Consider the following 17,377-nt stretch of genomic DNA (forward strand, 5'->3'; position numbering starts at 1 on the left):
CCTCCTTACTAACATCTGGGGGCTAGTGCCAAAATTGGGAGAGCTGTCTCACAAATTAGTCAAGCAACAGCCTGACGTAATCATTCTCATGGAATCATATCTTACAGATAACATCCCAGACACCACCATTACCATCCTGGATATGTCCTGTCCCACCTGAAGGGTCTGTTTGTGCTGTAGTTTTTCTATGTTCTACGTTCTGTAAATGCAGTGGTTACAAGAGCAGGTCAGAGGCTAGGGATATTGCAGCGAGTAACTCATCTTCTGACTCTCCAAGGCCTATCCACCATCTATAAGGCACAAGCCAGGAGTATGATGGAATACTCCCCACTTGGTGGAGGGTGCAGCTTCAACAACACTCAAGAAGCTTGACACCATCCAGGACAAAGCAGCCCGCTTCATTGGCACCACATCTACAAACATTCAATCCCTCCACCACCGATGCTCAGTAGCAGCAGCATGTACCGTCTACAAGATGCATTGCATAATTCACCAAAGATCCTTAAACAGCTCCTTCCAAACCCACGACCACTTCCGTCTAGAAGGACAAGGGCAACAGATAAATAGGAACACCACCACCTGCAAGTTCCCCTCTAAGCCACTCACCATCCTGACTTGGAAATATATTGCTGTTCCTTCGCAGTCGCTGGGTCAAAATCCTGGAACTCCCTCCCTAATGGCATTGTGGGTCAACCCACAAAACATGGACTGCAATGATTCAAGAAAGCAGCAGCTCACCAACACCTTCTCAAGGAATGGTCAATAAATGCTGGCCAGCCAGCAATGCCCATGTCCCACAAATGAATAAAAAGCAGAATAACGAGAGAGTGTTCAGTACGAGAGGATGTTCAGTACGAAAGGATGTACAGTACGATAGGATACTCAGTACGAGAGGGTACTCAGTACAAGAGTGTTCAGTACAAGAGGTGTTCAGTATGAGAGGGCTGGGATACCGACTGCCCACTCATACTGAACACTCTCTCGTACTGAACACCCTCTCGTAATGAACACCCTCTCAGACTGAACAGCGTCTGGCACTCATTGGTACTAAGTGCAATTTGTTACAGTGTGTTGAGATCTATCCCTTCTGGTACAGAATGTTTCTCTGAGGTTAGATCGCCATCATTAGTGTTTGTGACGATTCTGCACTCATTCACACCACACCCTCGCATGACAGTTTTTCAGCACAGTTCTCTGGATAGTGATCAGGAGCAGGACCTCCAATCGATCTTGCCCCCTGCCATCCTCAGGATCTCTGTGCCAACAAATTCCTCCGCTGAGATCAGGGATGGAACCTGTGTCTGTCCGGGGAAACCTCTTAGGTCTGGCCTAGTTCACAAAGCCCAGTGTTTCAAACTGCTGATACGATAAGGGGAAGAGAATGTGGGGAAGCTGATGTGCAACACAAATACTAGCAGTGATGAGTTGGGCTGAATGATTTGTTTCTGTGCTTTAAATTCAGTGTAATTTTATCTATTGAGACCCTAAAATCTCTGCATGGAAATGGACGGATGGTGAAACTAAACTTCCAACTTACAATCTTTCCAACTCCTTCATGTCATCAAATGCTCCACGTTCAATGGAATTGATCTGATTCTCCATGAGTTGTCTGCGAGAAAGGAGAGAGAAAAGGAGACACAATGTTAACATCATGGTCAAGGCAAGCAGTGCATTGAACACAGAGTCTGAATACTAGAGTAACAGTGGTCAAGCAAATTCGTCACTCAATCTAATTCCAAAAGGTACTGTCCACAGCACAAAATCAGTTCTAATCTGAGCATAAATTAACAGAACACACAGCAAACAATTAACTAGAAAGACCATACCATCCATTTATCTTCACTTTTTTAAGTTGAAGCAACATTGCGCCATATTTTTATGTCAGAAATATTGTTTGAATGCATTTCACAGCAAAGATTAGCTACAAAGTAAAGCTCCCTCTACACTGTCCCCATCTAACACTCTCAGGACAGGTACAGCATGGGGTTAGATACAGAATAAAGCTTACTCTACACAGACCTATCAAACATTCTTAGACATGTACAGCATGGGGTTAGTTACAGAGTAAAGCTCCCTCTACACTGTCCCTATCAAACACTCCCAGGACAGATACAGCACAGGGTTAGATACATCATCTACTACTTGTCTGCTTTCCACCACACTGACTCCCGGTCTCTGATAGAAAAGACAAAGCAGTTCTTCACAGCCTCACATCAGCCACTTATTTATCTGTGTCCACTGCCAATCAGATAACTTGAACAGAAATTATTCCAAATGGGCACGCCAGTAAGTACAACCATACCAACCTGATTGGGATTGAAGCGGCTCAGTAACTGTCCTAAAGTATCCTGCACAAGAACGTTGACAGAGGTGTTGCCAGGAGCTAGTAAAATTGCCATTCTGCCCATACTATCTCTCAAAGACTGGATGCAAACAGTAGGAGGTTGAATAGTGCCCCTGTGTAAACAATGTTGATACAGAACCAAGTTTCTGCTCTGTTATTTTCTCTCAATGCCATCATCGGTGATACTCACAGAACCCTAATGTGCCTGAGTCCCGACAAGTCACTTTTGCTGATCCGTGTGATGTTGTTTCCATTGAGCTCCCTGTGAAATAAACCAGGCAAAACGTTAATAAAACCCAGCTCCCAGTCTGTACCTGAACTGAAAACTGGGACAGCAGTCCCATGATCTGACAGCTATCTTTCTTTGCACTATCCCAGTTTCAATTCTTTCTGTAATCCCCTTGGGAGTGGGCACTGACTGGCTCTACAACCTTGTGGGGCATCATAGCAGAAGCTATTTTTTTCCACAACCCATTGCCATGCCATGCTTTGCTATATATTCAACAGAGGAAAGGTTAAGGTTCAGGATTCTTTTTAATCAGCAGAGATCAGATTAAAAGAAAGGAGGACTTTTATTTATATAGCGCCTTTCATGATGCCAAGAAGAGGCATTACGTTACAATGGATAGCATCCGTACTACTGGACCAGAAGCTCCAGGTTTGAGTCCAATATCAGGCCTTGTTGGTGACAGAAGGAGCATTTAACACAGTTCAACAGGCTGATAAGAAGATCAGAAATCTTTCCCAATTCCCCCCATTGTTCCCAAAGGGTAAAAGATAGTGTGAGTGCTAAGATACACTAAAATAAAATGACCTCAGGACATATAGTCATTTGTCGTGCAGGATGTGTGATAGCCAATTAATATGCAGCAAGTGCCTGGAATTAATAACGTGATGATGTGCAGATAATCTGTTCCTGAAATGTTGATTGAGGGATAAATATTGGTCAGGACCCTAGGAGAGGGGGATTGCCCCTGCTCTTCCTCAAATAGAGACTGTAAGAGCTTGAACCTGAAAAACACAACCACTCTCTCCCAGCTCCAGAGACTTGAGCATATAATCCAGGCTGACATTCCCAATGCGGTACTTAGGGAGTGCTGCAGTTTTGGAGGTGCTGATTTTCAGATAAAACATTAAACCAAGGACTGCCTGTGGTCTCAGCAGTGTGTGAAAGATCCCAAGGCAATATTTCAAAAAATAGAAGCAGAATTCTCCCCAGTGTCCTGAATGGCAGGACACTGGGAAGCTCAGAGGAACAGATTCATCTTGGGGTGGTTATTCACGGATCCCTGAAGGCGGCAGCACAGGTGAATAGGATAGTTAAGAAAGTATATGGGACCTTTGCTTTTATCAGTCATGGCATAGAGCATAAGAGCAGGGAGGTAATGTTGGAGCTGAACAGAACATTGGTTAGGCCACAGCTGGGGTACTGTGTACAGTTCTAGTCATCTCAGTATAGGAAGGATATGACTGCACTTGAGAGGGTGCAGAGGAAATTCACCAGGATGTTGCCTGGGATGGAGCATTTGAGCTATAAGGAGAGACTGGATGGGCTTGGATAGTTTTCTTTTGAGCAGTGAAAGCTGAGTGGGGACATGATTGAGGGATATGGATTGTGAATTGGGAACAGCTGTTTCACTTGGTTGAGGGGTGAATCACATGGGGGCATAGTTTTAGGGTAAGAAGCAGGAGATTTGGAGGGGATTTGATAAAATGATTTTTCACCCAGACAGTCGTGAGAATCTGGAATACATTGACTGGGAAAATAGTAGAGGCCTGAAACCTTATAACCTTTAAAAAATATTTGGATGAGCATTTGAAACTTCAGAACATTCAAGAATGTGGGACAAGTGCAGGAAAATGGGATAAGTGCAACTTCAGTGGGAGTTATTGTCAGTGCAGACTCAATGGGCCAAAGGGCCTTTTCTGCACCATATGACTCTATGATTCTATAATAAGTATCCCACAATCAACATTGTGAAAAGGAATGTCTGCCACACTTCCAAGAAGCATCTTCTCAAGTGGATTTAAGAGCAACATTTAAGAGACATCTGGATAGTACATGAAAAGGGAGGGAATAGAGGGATACAGACCGAGTAAGGGCAGAAAGTTTTTTTTTAGTTCAGTTAGGACATCATGATCGGCATAGGCTTGGAGGGCCGAAGGCCCTGTTCTTGTGCTGTACTTTTCTTTGTTCTTCGGATGTAACAATTGCCTGGCACTATTCTGAAGAGCAGCAGAAGAGTTATCCTCACTAATACATATCCAATAATTCATAATCACTGGATATTGTTTGATTACCATTAATTTAGGATTTCTGTGGGCAAATTGGGTATCCCTATCCTTGCACAAGAATAACTACACTTTAAATGCATTTTATTAGTTGTAAAGTGCCCATGGACATCCTGAGGTTGTGAAAGATTTTTCTCTGTCAGGCTATAAGAAAAAAATAAAGTCAGCTAGGAGGCTAATGAATAGTTGACACTCAGCTGGCTTTTAATCGCAGGAAGAATGAACCCCTCACCTGAGGTGTTAAGAAGAAAATTTATTGAACTAGGAGATTTCAATCTTTCAGCCTTTTACATGTATATCAGTGTGTAACCACCACAGTGAATTCTTCTGCTCGCCATAGGAGTGGGCTAGAATAATGATCTTAATGAGCTTTATAAACATCGGTTACAAACACATCTGCTTTCTCACCACTTAATAACAGGTTTGAAGGCTGCTATAGGCCTGCTGGAAAATGAACTCATGTGAACATTCCTCAACTTGCATTCCACCTCCTAACCACATTCTCATGCAGATACAATACAAAGTGGACAAATGTGAGGTTATCCACTCTGATAGCAAAAATAGTAAGGCAGATTATTATTTGAATAGCTATAAATTGAGAAAGGGGAATGTGCAACGAGACCTGGGTGTCTTCGTACACCAGTCGATGAAGGTAAGCATGCAGGTGCAGCAGGCAGTAAAAAAGGAAATGGTATGATGGCCTTCATAGCGACAGGATTTGAATACAGGAGCAGGGATGTTTTGCTGCAGTTCTACAGAACCTTGGTGAGGCCACACCTAGAATATTGTATGCAGGTTTGCTCTTCTTATCTGATAAAGGATTTCTTGCTATGGAGTGAGTGCAGCAAAAGTTTACCAGACTAATTCCTGAGATGGCAGGACTGACATGTCAGGGTTAGGATTATATTCGCTGGAGTTCAGAAGAATGAGGGGGATCTCATAGAACTGACTAGACAGAGTAGATGCAGCAAGGATGTTTCCAGTCGTGGGGGAGTCCAGAACCTGAGGTGACAATCTGAGGATATGGGATAAACTATTTAACACTAAGATGAGGAGAAATTTCTTCACACAGTATCTGTGGAATTCTCTACCGCAGAAAGCAGTTGAGGCCAAAATATTGTATGTTTTCAAGAAAGAGTTAGATATAGCACTTGAGGCGAAGAGGATCAAAAGATATGGAGGGGAAAGCAGGAACAGATTACTGAGATGGATGACCAGCCATGATCATAATGAATAGTGGGACAGGCTCAAAAGGCTGAATGGCCTACTCCTGCTCCTACTTATTAGTTTTCTATATTTCATGTCGAATATATGGAAGAGGGCAGGGATAACGAGGACAGAAACAGCCATCCCGCCTATTAAGGTCATTCCTAGCACAAAGTGTATGGAGCAGGAGCAGACTTCATTGTGAACCTAGTTAGGCCAAAGGCCTTTTCTGTGCCATCATGGACTTTACTTCACATCATTTTGGGGGAGATCCTGTTCTTCACTATCTTGCTCAGGAATGTTCAGTGAAGAACAAAATAGGACTGAGCTATGTTGTTGCAATGCCCGTATTACACCTGGTACTGATATCTCCCCATGCGTTGTTTACTGCACCTACACCTCAAATAAGTCCACATCAGGGGGCAGCAGTGGTATTTTCATTGGATTAGTAATCCAGAGACCCAGGACAAGATCCAGGGTCCCTGATTAAAATCCCAGCATGGCAGATGGTGAAATGTGAATTCATTAAAAAAGTCTACTGATGAAACCATTGTCGATTGCTGTAAAAACCCATATGGTTCACTAATGTCCTTTAGGGAAGGAAAATGCTGTCCTTATCTGGTCTGGCCTACATGTGACTGCAGAGCCACAGCAATGTGGTTCATTCTTAACTACTTTCTGAAATAGTCTAGCAACACACCCATTTCAACAGCAGTTGAGGATGGGCAATAAATGTTGGCCCAGCCAGTGGCACCCACATCCCTAAAATAAAAATCAGGCTCAGTTTTGTTCAGCATTCTTCTTCAAGAGCCTCTTGGCATGGTGGCACAGTGGTTAGCACTGCTGCCTGGGTTCAATACCTGGCTCAGTTCACTGTCTGTGCGGAATCTGCACATTGTTCCCATGTCTGCATGATTTCCTCCCACAGCCTGAAAGATGTACTGGTTAGGTGCATTGGCCGTACTAAATTTCCCCTCAGTGTAATACAAACAGGTGTTGTATTGTGGTGACTTTCACAGTAACTTCATTGCAATGTTAATGTAAGCTTATTGGAGACACTAATAAATAAACTAAGCTGCCCCAGAGCTGAACAAACCAGGCATTGCACATAGGCCTGTGGTTGGGGGAAAGCTCGAAGGTGAGAGTCCCTTCACCTATGCCCTTCCCCAAGCAGCTTTTGTGCTTGAGGGGCTTGAGGCTTTCCCCCTCTTTCTGTCTCTCAGGGCCCAGTCGAGGGAACACTGGGCTCCAGGCAATTACATCTAAGAAAACCAAGCCCTCTGAAACTTCTTTTCAATGCACCTCATACATCAGGCTTGTCAGTTGTCCACTGGGGGCAGACAGAATGATCTACCCACGAGAACGAGGGAGATCTCAAAGGTCCCTTGAACCTATTTCACCATTCAGTAAAACCATGGCAGAGCTGTCTGTTGTTTCAACTCCACTTTCCTGTTTGTACCCTACCCCAACCCTTGACTACCCTCGTCAGTCAGAAATCTGTCCAACTCAGCCTTGAATAAATTCAGTGGCCCAGCCTTCATTGCTCTCTGACAAAGGTAATTCCTCAAAATAACCACCGTCCACTAAAAAATATTCTCCTCGTCTCTCTCTCTCGCTCTCTCTCTCTCCTAAATGGCAAACCCTTAATTTTCAAACAGATTCTAGTCTCTCCCACAAGGGGGAAAAATCCTCTTGGCATCCACCCAATCAAATCCCCTCAGAATTTTATAAGTTTCAATGAGATCGCCTCACAGTCTTCGAAATTCGAGTAAGTGTATGTCAACCCTGCTCAACCTTGCTCAACCTTCCCTCAAATGATAACCAGTCAAGTGAACCTTTCAGTTTTAAAGAATGATATTTTTTTTAGTTTGAGAATAAGGGGTAAACCTTTTAGAACTGAGGTGAGGAGAAATTTCTTCACCCAATGGGTGGTGAATGTGTGAAATTCACTCCCACAGAAAGTAGTTGGGCACAAAACATTGTCTGATTTCAAGAATAAATTAAATATGGCTCATGGGGCTAAAGGGATCAAGGGATATGGGGGGAAACAAGGGATCAGGATATTGAATTTGATGATCAGCCAACATCAAAATGAATGGCAGAGCAGGCTCAAAGGGCTGAATGGCCTACTCCTGCTTCTAGTTTCTGTATTTCTATGTTGAGTAAGGGGGCCAAAGCTGTATACAGTATTCCAGTACCTACCCCTCTGAGGAATAGCTCTGTATAAATATACTCAGTTCCCTCAAAATGTTGTCAAGCAAAGCTCCAGAAATCCATTATAGTCTCAGACAATCCCTAGAGTGCAGAAGGAGACCATTTGGCTCATTGAGCCTGCACCAACAATAATCATGCCCAAACCCTATCCTTGTAACCCAAAGTTTGCCCTCCTAATCTCCCTAACACTAAGGAGCAATTTAGCATGGCCAATCCACCTAACCCACATATAACCCAGGTTCTGCTTCTGTCCTCACTAACATCTGTCTCTCAACCAACAGCACTGAGGAAAGGAAAAACCACATAAACAAATCTGGTTGCTGCCTGTGGGATCTTGCTGTGTGCAAAATGGCTGCCGTGTTTCCCTTTGTAACAGTAGCTACAGAGTAATTCATTCTATATTCACCAGCTTATTACTGGGGCTATAATGGTTACATTGGGTGGACAGTTTGCGTCGATCAGGCTTTTATAGAAGCTTGTATTCTCGAGAGTGTAGCAGATTAAATGGCAATCTAATCTTTAAAATGTTTAAACGATTTGATCAGATAGATATAGAGAAAGTATTTCATCTAGTTGTGGGAATCCAGAGGAACACAACACAACCTTAACTTTTGAACCAGGCCATTGAAGGGAGATGTCAACAAACATTGCTTGACACAAAGCCGAGTGGAAGTCCGGAACTGACTCCCCTCGGAACAATCAAGGCTGTGGGAGGGACAAAACACAAAGACACACGTTCACACACATTCTCACACATACATACACTCATATACTCACTCACAAAAACACACACACACACTCAAACACATGCTCAAACACACAGACACACTTTTCAATGCACACAAACACACATACATGACTGAGGTGTTTGGGTGGTTTATATAGAGAATAACAGATATCTGGGAGTGAGTTACAGACTGGAATCTAATCGAGGGTTAGGGATAGTTTATATATAAAATAACAGATACCCAGAACTGAGTTACAAACTGGAATCTAATCAAGGGTTTGGGATGGTTTATAAATAGAATAATAGATACTTTGGAGTGAGTTGCAGACTGGAATCTACTCGAGGGGATCGGTGTGATTTATATATAGAATAACAGATACCCGGGAGTGAGTTACAGACTGGAATCTAATCGAGGGGTTCGGGGTGGTTTATATATAGAATAACAGATACCCGGGAGTGAGTTACAGACTGGAATCTAATCGAGGGGTTGGGGTGATTTATATATGGAATAACAGACACCTAGGACTGAGTTGCAGACTTAAATCTAATTGAGGGGTTTGGGGTGGTTTATATATAAAATAACAGATGCCTAGGAGTGAGTTACAGACTGGAATCTAATCGAGGGGTTTGAGTGTTCATATTTAGAATAACAGATATCAGGGAGCGAGTTACAGACTGGAATCTAATCGAGGGGTTTGGGTAGGATATCAGCAATATTTGTAAATTGAGACGACACAGACATTTTGCAGTGATCCCAGGATATGGTGCTGCTATTGGGAGAGACACTAGCAATATGCTGACTCTCCACTCTCCCAGCGGGTGCTGCCCCCTGCTGGGGATGTGGGTTCGTCCCTCGGCAGATATGAGAAAGAGTGCGTGTATTTGTACGTGAAACTGTGTGTTTGTGTGTGAGAGAATGTGTTAGTGAGTGAATATGAGAACATGTGTGAGAAAGTATTCAGTGAGTATGAGATTGTGCATGTATGAGAGAGTGAATAATGGTGTGAATGTGCGTGTGTGCAAATGATTGTACGAATGTGTGTGTGGGAGAGTGAATGTGCAAGAATGTGAGTATGTTAGTGAGACAGTACAAGTGTGAGTGAGAAAGCATGTATAAACATATGCGTGTGTTAGAGTGAATGTGCAAGAATGTGAGTGAGACAGTATAACCTTGAGTGCAAGAATGTGTGTGTGAGTGGGTGAAGACCATTTTTGCTATAAAGCCCTACATGTTCAGATAGTTGTTATCGTCTGGAAGGTGCTGCTTGAAAGGTCGATGGAAGCAGATTCATTCGGAATGCGCCAGAGAAAGTTGGATAAATACAAAGGAGAAATTTGCAGAGCTATGAGGAAATAGCAGGGGGAGTGGGGACACTAATTGGATGGCTCTTTCAAAGAGCCAGTACAGACGCAGTTGACCAAATGACCTCCACCTGTACAGTAGGAGTCTATGGTCCAATCCACATTCTCTGAGCTGTCGAACACCACCTTCACCTCTCTGTGTGTCTGTAACGTGTAACAGAGGGTTGGTGATACTGGATTGGTGTCTCTCCTAGCTTATTGATAGAATACTGGTGTGGAGGGGCTTCTGGTGAGTTCATGGGAACACATGAATCAGGAACAGGACTAAAGCCACTCGGCCCCTTGAGCCTGCTCTGCTATTCAATAAGATCACGGCTGATCCTGCCTTCCTCTGATACTACCTAGTCTACCAAGAATCTATCTAACTCAGCCCTAGTATATTCAGTGACCCAGCCAGCACCTCCATTTGGTGGATCATGATCCTTAGAGAGAAAACATTTCTCCCCTTTGTATTAAATGGGGGTCTCTTTATATTTCAACTGTGACCCTTGGTCCTAGTCTCTCCCACACGGAGAGACATCCTCTCAGCACCCAATCAGGAGGCACCGCTGCTCTCACTGGCCTCTGATTGATCAGCAGCTTTCAGTGAGTCTGGCACTACCACCAGTGAGCTCATCATGGGGAATGCTGAACAGCAGCCAACTGAGTACCTGAAGGACCTTCAATTCCACGGAACCCCCCCTTGAGGGTGAAGAAGGCTCCCCAAACAATCTCCAACCAATGAGTGAGATCCCTATCAAGAATCCCAGACAATCACACTCACACATAAACCAATACCCTCACACATTCATCCACAGACATTCAACCACACACAGTCTCACACACACACACTCACACACACACTCACACATAAAACCATATTCTCTGTGATGATATTGTATCTTTAAGAAACGTATTGACGTCATGTTTCTTGTGAAGGGTATGTTTAAAATTCAGCTCTGTTTTACATGGTGCTATTTGTCTGCACCAGGCAGCTCATATGCTGAGAATGCAGGCTAATGATTGAATTTAGCTAGGAATGTGTTTGTTTTAATCTGAGTTGATACATTTTTGTTTATTTAGCTTTTCCCCTGGGGTTTCACAGTAGTGTTTGATTAGATTGATTAACAGAGTCATATGCTTAAGGGGAGGAACCAAGCTTACTGGAAAAGGCAGATAGTTACTGCTAGGTTGTGAAAAAAGCAAGAGGTCTATCTCTCTTGCTCTCTGGTGGCCACTGTTTGAGATATGCTGGGAGAAATGGGTCTCTCTCTCTCTCTCTCTGCTTTCCTCTCCAGAGGTATTCTGGATGCTCGGGGACTGATAGCCAAGTTCCGCACACATGAGGACGGTCTCAACAGGGATCTTGGGTTCATGTCGCACTATCTGTAACCCCCGTGACTTGCCTGGGTTTGCAAAACCTCACTTACTGTACTGTCTGGAGACAATACACATCTCTTTAAACTGTGATCAGTGCTCCTACCACTCACATTGTCAGCCACTTCAGGTCTTGAACAGCAGGTTAGGTGTAAGGATTCGCATTTTAATCAGTAATCTCTAAACTGTCTGTGCTTTATATGCTCTGTCTGAGGCCAGAACTCTCCATTCACCTGACGAAGAGGGTAACCCCTCGAAAGCTTGTGAGAATATTATCAAATAAATAGGTTGGACTAAAACCTGGTGTTGTCAGACTTTTTACTGTGTTTACGCCAGTCCAACGCCGGCATACCCACATCATGCTCGGGGACTGACAGCCCAAGCATGTAAACCTGTGTCTCACTAACTGGTTTTGAAGAGGGGTTTAAATCTATAAGATGAGTATTGCTTCAATTAAAACTAACAGAGATAGTTAAGGATTGTATCTTGACATGTTTAAATATTTTAATTGGTAAAGGTTATAAGGGTAGGCAGTGGCATAGCAGTATTGTCACTAGAATAGTAATCCAGAGACCCAGAGCAAGGCCTGAAGAACCGAGTTCAAATCCCATCATGAAATTTGAATTCAATAGAAAGAGTGGCATGGTCCCTCACAGCACCAGGAACCTGGGTTCAATTCCAGCTTGGATGACTATCTGTGTACACTTTGCACGTTCTCCCTGTGACTGCATGAATTTTCTCCGGGAGCTCCAGTTTCCTCTTACAGGCCAAAAATGTGTGGGTTAGGTTGATTGGACATGCTAAATTGCCCCTTAGTGTCCCAAGATGTGTAGGTTAGGCAGATTAGCCATGGGAAATGTGCGGGATTATGGGGTTAGGGCAGGGAAGAGGGACTAGGTGAGATTCTCTGTCAGAGTTGGTGCAAATCCAATGGGCGATTGGCCTCTTCTGCACTGTAGGAATTCTATGATTCTAAGATTCTAAGTCAATCTGTAATGGTGAGATATGTAGTTCAGAAGGAGTATTGCCAGAAAAGGTGGTAGCATTTGGAATTAATGGTGAAAAGAGTAGTAGTCCATTATATAAGGTGAGGTTGGAGAGTCCAGTGAAAAGTGGTGGCAGGAGTAATAGAGGAATTACTTTTTTCAGGAATACAGTTTATCCAGGGTAACAATATAGCTGGATTGCAGGTGGGAATCTTTAAATATTCAGGCAGATGAAAGATGGATAAAAGTTCATCAAGTTGTATTACCGGTGGGTTATAGAAAGGAAGTGTTGTGGGTAGCACATGAGGTTCCAGTGGGAGGTCATTTAGAAGTGAGAAAAACGCAAGCAAAAATTCAAAAACATTTTATTGGCTTGAACTGCATAAAAATGTAGCGGGATTTTGCCATACATGTCAGGTGATAGGAAAACCTCAAGCAGTAATCACACCAGCACTCTTGATACCATTCTGGTATCTGAGAAACCTATTACAAAAGTCCTAATTGATTGTGTGGGATCCCTCCCTAAAACAAAAAATGGGAATCAGTATTTGTTGACCACAATGGATGTGTCTGCTAGATTTCTGGAGACAATTTCATTACATAATATTACAGCTAAAAAAATTCATAGAATCCCTGCAGTGCTGAAGGAGGGCATTTGGGCTATCAAGTTTGCACTGATCACAATACCATCCAGGCCCCATTCCTGTAACCTCAATATTTACACTGCTAATCTCCCTGACACTAAAGGGCAATTTAGCATGGCCAGTCAACCTAACCTGCACATCTTTGGACTGTGGGAGGAAACCAGAGCACCCGAGAAAAACCACATAGACACAGGGAGAATGTGCAAACTCTACACAGTGAGCCAAGCCTAGAATTGAACCTGCGTCCCTGGTGCTGTGAGGCAGCAGTCCTAACCACTGTGCCACCGTTCCACCCCACACACCTGTCCCCTTTCCATCTCAACAAAATTTATTGCAACAATAGGACAACATGCCCAGCTTTAACACTTTCAGTATGTCAGCAATGAGACACATGACATATCCATACAAAGCTTACTCATTTCTTAATTGTAGAGGAGTTTTTTTTGCTAGATATGGACTGCTCACAGAAATGCAATCAGATCAAGGATCAAATTTTACATCAAAGTTATTCAGGGAAGTTAATGGACAGTTTAGGAGTAAAGCAAATTAAATCATCTGTGTACCATCCAGAATCGCTGGGAGCGACAATGTTGAGGGCTTATTGTCAAGATTATCTGGAGGATTCGGATAAAGGATTTCCATTTGTATACTTTACAATTAGGGATGCACCTAATAAACCAATCAAATTCTGTACCTTTGAATTGATTTTTGGGTATAAGGTAAGAGGACCATTTAAAATGATTAAGGAGAAATTGGTGAGTATGCGTTCTGAGACTACATCATTAGACCATGTATCAAATTTTAGGGAAAGGTTGAATTGGCTAGACAACATTTAAAAGTGGCACAGCATGTGATGAAGCAGGAAGCGTATAGGAAATCAAAAATTCATAATTTTGCTAGTGGGGATAAAGTCTTAGTACTGTCACCAGAGGCAGATGAATCTTTAAAAGCAAGATTTAGTGGGCCTTCTCAAGTTGAACTAAAATTCAGTGGGGTGAATTATTTGATAATGCCAGATAGAAGGAAAACTCATGCAGTGAGTCATGTTAATATGCTCAAACGGTATTTTGATGAGGAAAGAAAGCAGAAGAAAAATGTATTGGTTGTTATAGCTCAGGACTATTACTTACGTGGCGAAAAACTGCAGCAGGCGACAGTGCAGAGGGACCTCGGGGTCCTTGTGCATGAGTCGCAAAAACCCAGCTTGCAGGTGCAGCATGTGGTCAGGAAGGCGAATGGGATGCTGGCCTTCATAGCGAGGGGGATTGAATATAAAAGTAGGGAGGTCTTGCTGCAGCTGTATAGGGCATTGGTGAGGCCGCAGCTGGAGTACTGTGTGCAGTTTTGGGCGCCGCACCTGCGCAAAGATATTTTGGCCTTGGAGGGAGTGCAGAGGAGGTTTACTAGGCTGATACCGGAGTTGAGGAGGTTGAGCTATGAGGAGAGGCTGAATAAACTAGGCTTGTACTCGTTAGAGTTTAGAAGAATGAGGGGAGATCTCATTGAGATGTATAAGATGATGAATGGGATGGATAGGATAGAGGTGGAGAGACTCTTCCCGCTCAAAAAAGACAGTAGGACTAGGGGGCACAGCCTCAAGATAAAGGGGGGGCGGTTTAGAACAGAGTTGAGGAGGAACTTCTTCACTCAAAGGGTGGTGAATCTCTGGAATTCTCTGCCCGTTGAAGTGGTGGAGGCTGCCTCGCTAAATATTTTTAAGATGCGGGTTGATGGGTTTTTGATAAGAGAGGGGATTAAGGGTTATGGGGAGAGGGCGGGAAAGTGAAACTGAGCCACGACAGATCAGCCATGATCTTATTGAATGGCGGGGCAGGCTCGAAGGGCTAGATGGCCTACTCCTGCTCCTATTTCTTATGTTCTTATGTTCTTAAATAAATCCAGATTATTCTGAATTTGACATTCCTCAAATTAGATTGGACAATGAGGAAGTTATCAGAAATTAGAATAAATGACTCACTCACTCACATACACACAGACACACACTCACTCACCCATTCATTCACTCACACAGACACACACATACACTCACACAGACACACATTCACACAGGCACACACTCACTCACCCATTCATTCACTCACACTCACACAGATACTCATTCACCCATTCATTCACTCACACTCACACAGACACTCACTCACCCAATCATTCACTCACACAGTCACACTCACTCACACAGACATATATTCACATAGACACACACTAACTCAGTCATTCATTCACTCACACACAGTCACACTCACTCACACGTCCATTCACTCACATTGACACACACTAACTCATGCATTCACTCACTCACACACAGTCACACTCACTCATACAGACACACGCACACACACACAGGCACACGCTCACCCATCCATTCATTCACTCACACACTCACACAGACACACACTCACTCACACAGACACACACACATATGCACGCACACACACACACACACACACAGAAAAACACACTCTCTCAAGGATACACAGACAAATACATATTCACTCACATACAGACATACTAGGATTCTGTGGAATGGGTTGTATTTTAAAAAATTCTATTTGAACCCAATATTTCAAATGCCGTTGTCAGACGTGGTAAAGCATTATTTTTTAAAAAACAACTTCCTTTTCAACGAAAGTTAGGAGCTGCATTTCTTTCGAGTATTTTGCAATGTCCCAGAGCATTTCTAATACAAATGCACGCTTTTTCAAGTGTGGTTACTGCTGTAATGTGGGAAACACGGCAGCCAATTAGGACACAGCAAGATCCCACAACAGCGATACGATAATCTGTTTGTCTGGATCATCTGTTTATTTGATGTTGGTGTGGGTGGGGGTTAAATATTCTTCAGGATTAGCCCCATGGTATTATTGACATCAGAGACCAAGGAGAGAGTCTCGATCGAATGTCTCACTTGAGAGACAGCACCTTTGCACTACTGCATTCCCTCAATACTTCACTGGAGTGTGATCCTTGGTATTGAGTGAGGCTTGAACCTGCAACCATCCACTCTGAGGTGAAGACAGCTGAGATGCAGCTGACAGTGCGATGCATGAGAGAGGATAGAGAACACAGCAAGCAAAGTACCTGCAACGGGCCAGAGCGTAAGGTGCATTGTGAGTTACAGCCCTGGATGGGAATAGGAGAACAGGCTAATGATGGAAGGGTCTGCACCATCCCATTGCAGGATGTAAATTCAGTGCAATCTCCTTCTGGGATCACGGAGAATTCCAAAGTTTGGTATTGGCACTTGTCAAGGTCTGACAATTCCCCTTCTCCGGCAAACGCAGCAAAGGCAGAAGGCAGACAGGAAAAGCAGGCGTTAATACTCACAGTCTCTCCGTATTCCTGGGGATGTTCTTGGGGATGGCTCTCAGCCCCAGTCCGTGACAGTCTACACTGCTCCCCGCACAGATACAGGGAGCCGGGCATGCAGACGCATAGATCCAGCAAGAAGCCAGCAGCACAATTCCAGTCCTTGTGATCCCAGCCACTTTCCAGCTTCTGTCCATGGTGATCAGGAGGGAGGGGAGGGAGGGGGTGGGAGGGGAGGGGGAAGAGAGCGATGAAAGGTGAGGAAATCCTTCGTGTCCCCAGTACAAGCCTTCAGAACATGACAAAACCCCCAGAGCTGTTTCAATCCAGTCTGTCCAACAGCCCCCCACACAAGGAGCTATTCTGGGTCACAAACCCTCACTAGCACAATGGAAGGGAGGGATCTCTGTGCCAGTCCACACTGAAATCCAGTCTCTGATCTTCAGCACTGATATGTTATATTCACTTTCCCCCCTCCCCTCCACTCCAATAACCCTCTGGAGAATCTCTCTGTCTTACTCTTTCTCTCTCGTTGATATTCCTAAAAAAAAACCCTCTGCTCCAAGCTGCATCTGATTGCTACAAAATAAAGCTGTCACACACATCCATCAGGAAAGCACAAATAACACAGAGTGGGCCCGCCCCCTGATCACACACTCCCTCTGCCGCAACAGCACAGGCTGGAGAGACTGACAATCATACCCCTCCTCTCCCTCCTTCACGCCCTGTCTCTCCTCTCCCTCCTTCCTCTCTCTCCCTCCTCCCCCTCCCTCTGTCTCTCCCTGCGTCCCCTCTCCTTCCCCTTTCTCCCTCCCTCCTCCTCTCTCTCTCCATCGCTCCCTCCTAATCCCTCTCTCTTCCTCCCCTCTTTCCTTCCCCTCCCTCCCTTCCTCTATCCCTCCCTCCTCTCTCCCTTCCT

The 17,377-nt window shown here is 44.0% G+C and overlaps 1 protein-coding gene across 1 annotated transcript in view; it reads right to left on the reverse strand.

Annotated features, from left to right (window-relative positions):
* The window catches only part of LOC145354520 (slit homolog 1 protein-like), a 322,720-nt gene extending 306,062 nt beyond the window's left edge, over positions 1-16,658 (reverse strand). The window contains exons 1-3 of the mRNA XM_080205955.1: positions 16,477-16,658; positions 2,535-2,606; positions 1,538-1,609 (exon numbers count right to left, since the gene is read on the reverse strand). Of these exons, the coding sequence (XP_080062081.1) occupies positions 1,538-1,609; positions 2,535-2,606; positions 16,477-16,655 (323 nt within the window). The 5' untranslated portion in view covers positions 16,656-16,658. The remainder of the gene's footprint in view (positions 1-1,537; positions 1,610-2,534; positions 2,607-16,476) is intronic.
* Positions 16,659-17,377: the final 719 nt, after the last annotated feature.

This window comes from Carcharhinus amblyrhynchos, chromosome 17 (genome assembly GCF_965287045.1).
Source record: "Carcharhinus amblyrhynchos chromosome 17, sCarAmb.v2.hapA, whole genome shotgun sequence".
Taxonomy (NCBI): Eukaryota; Metazoa; Chordata; class Chondrichthyes; order Carcharhiniformes; family Carcharhinidae; genus Carcharhinus; species Carcharhinus amblyrhynchos.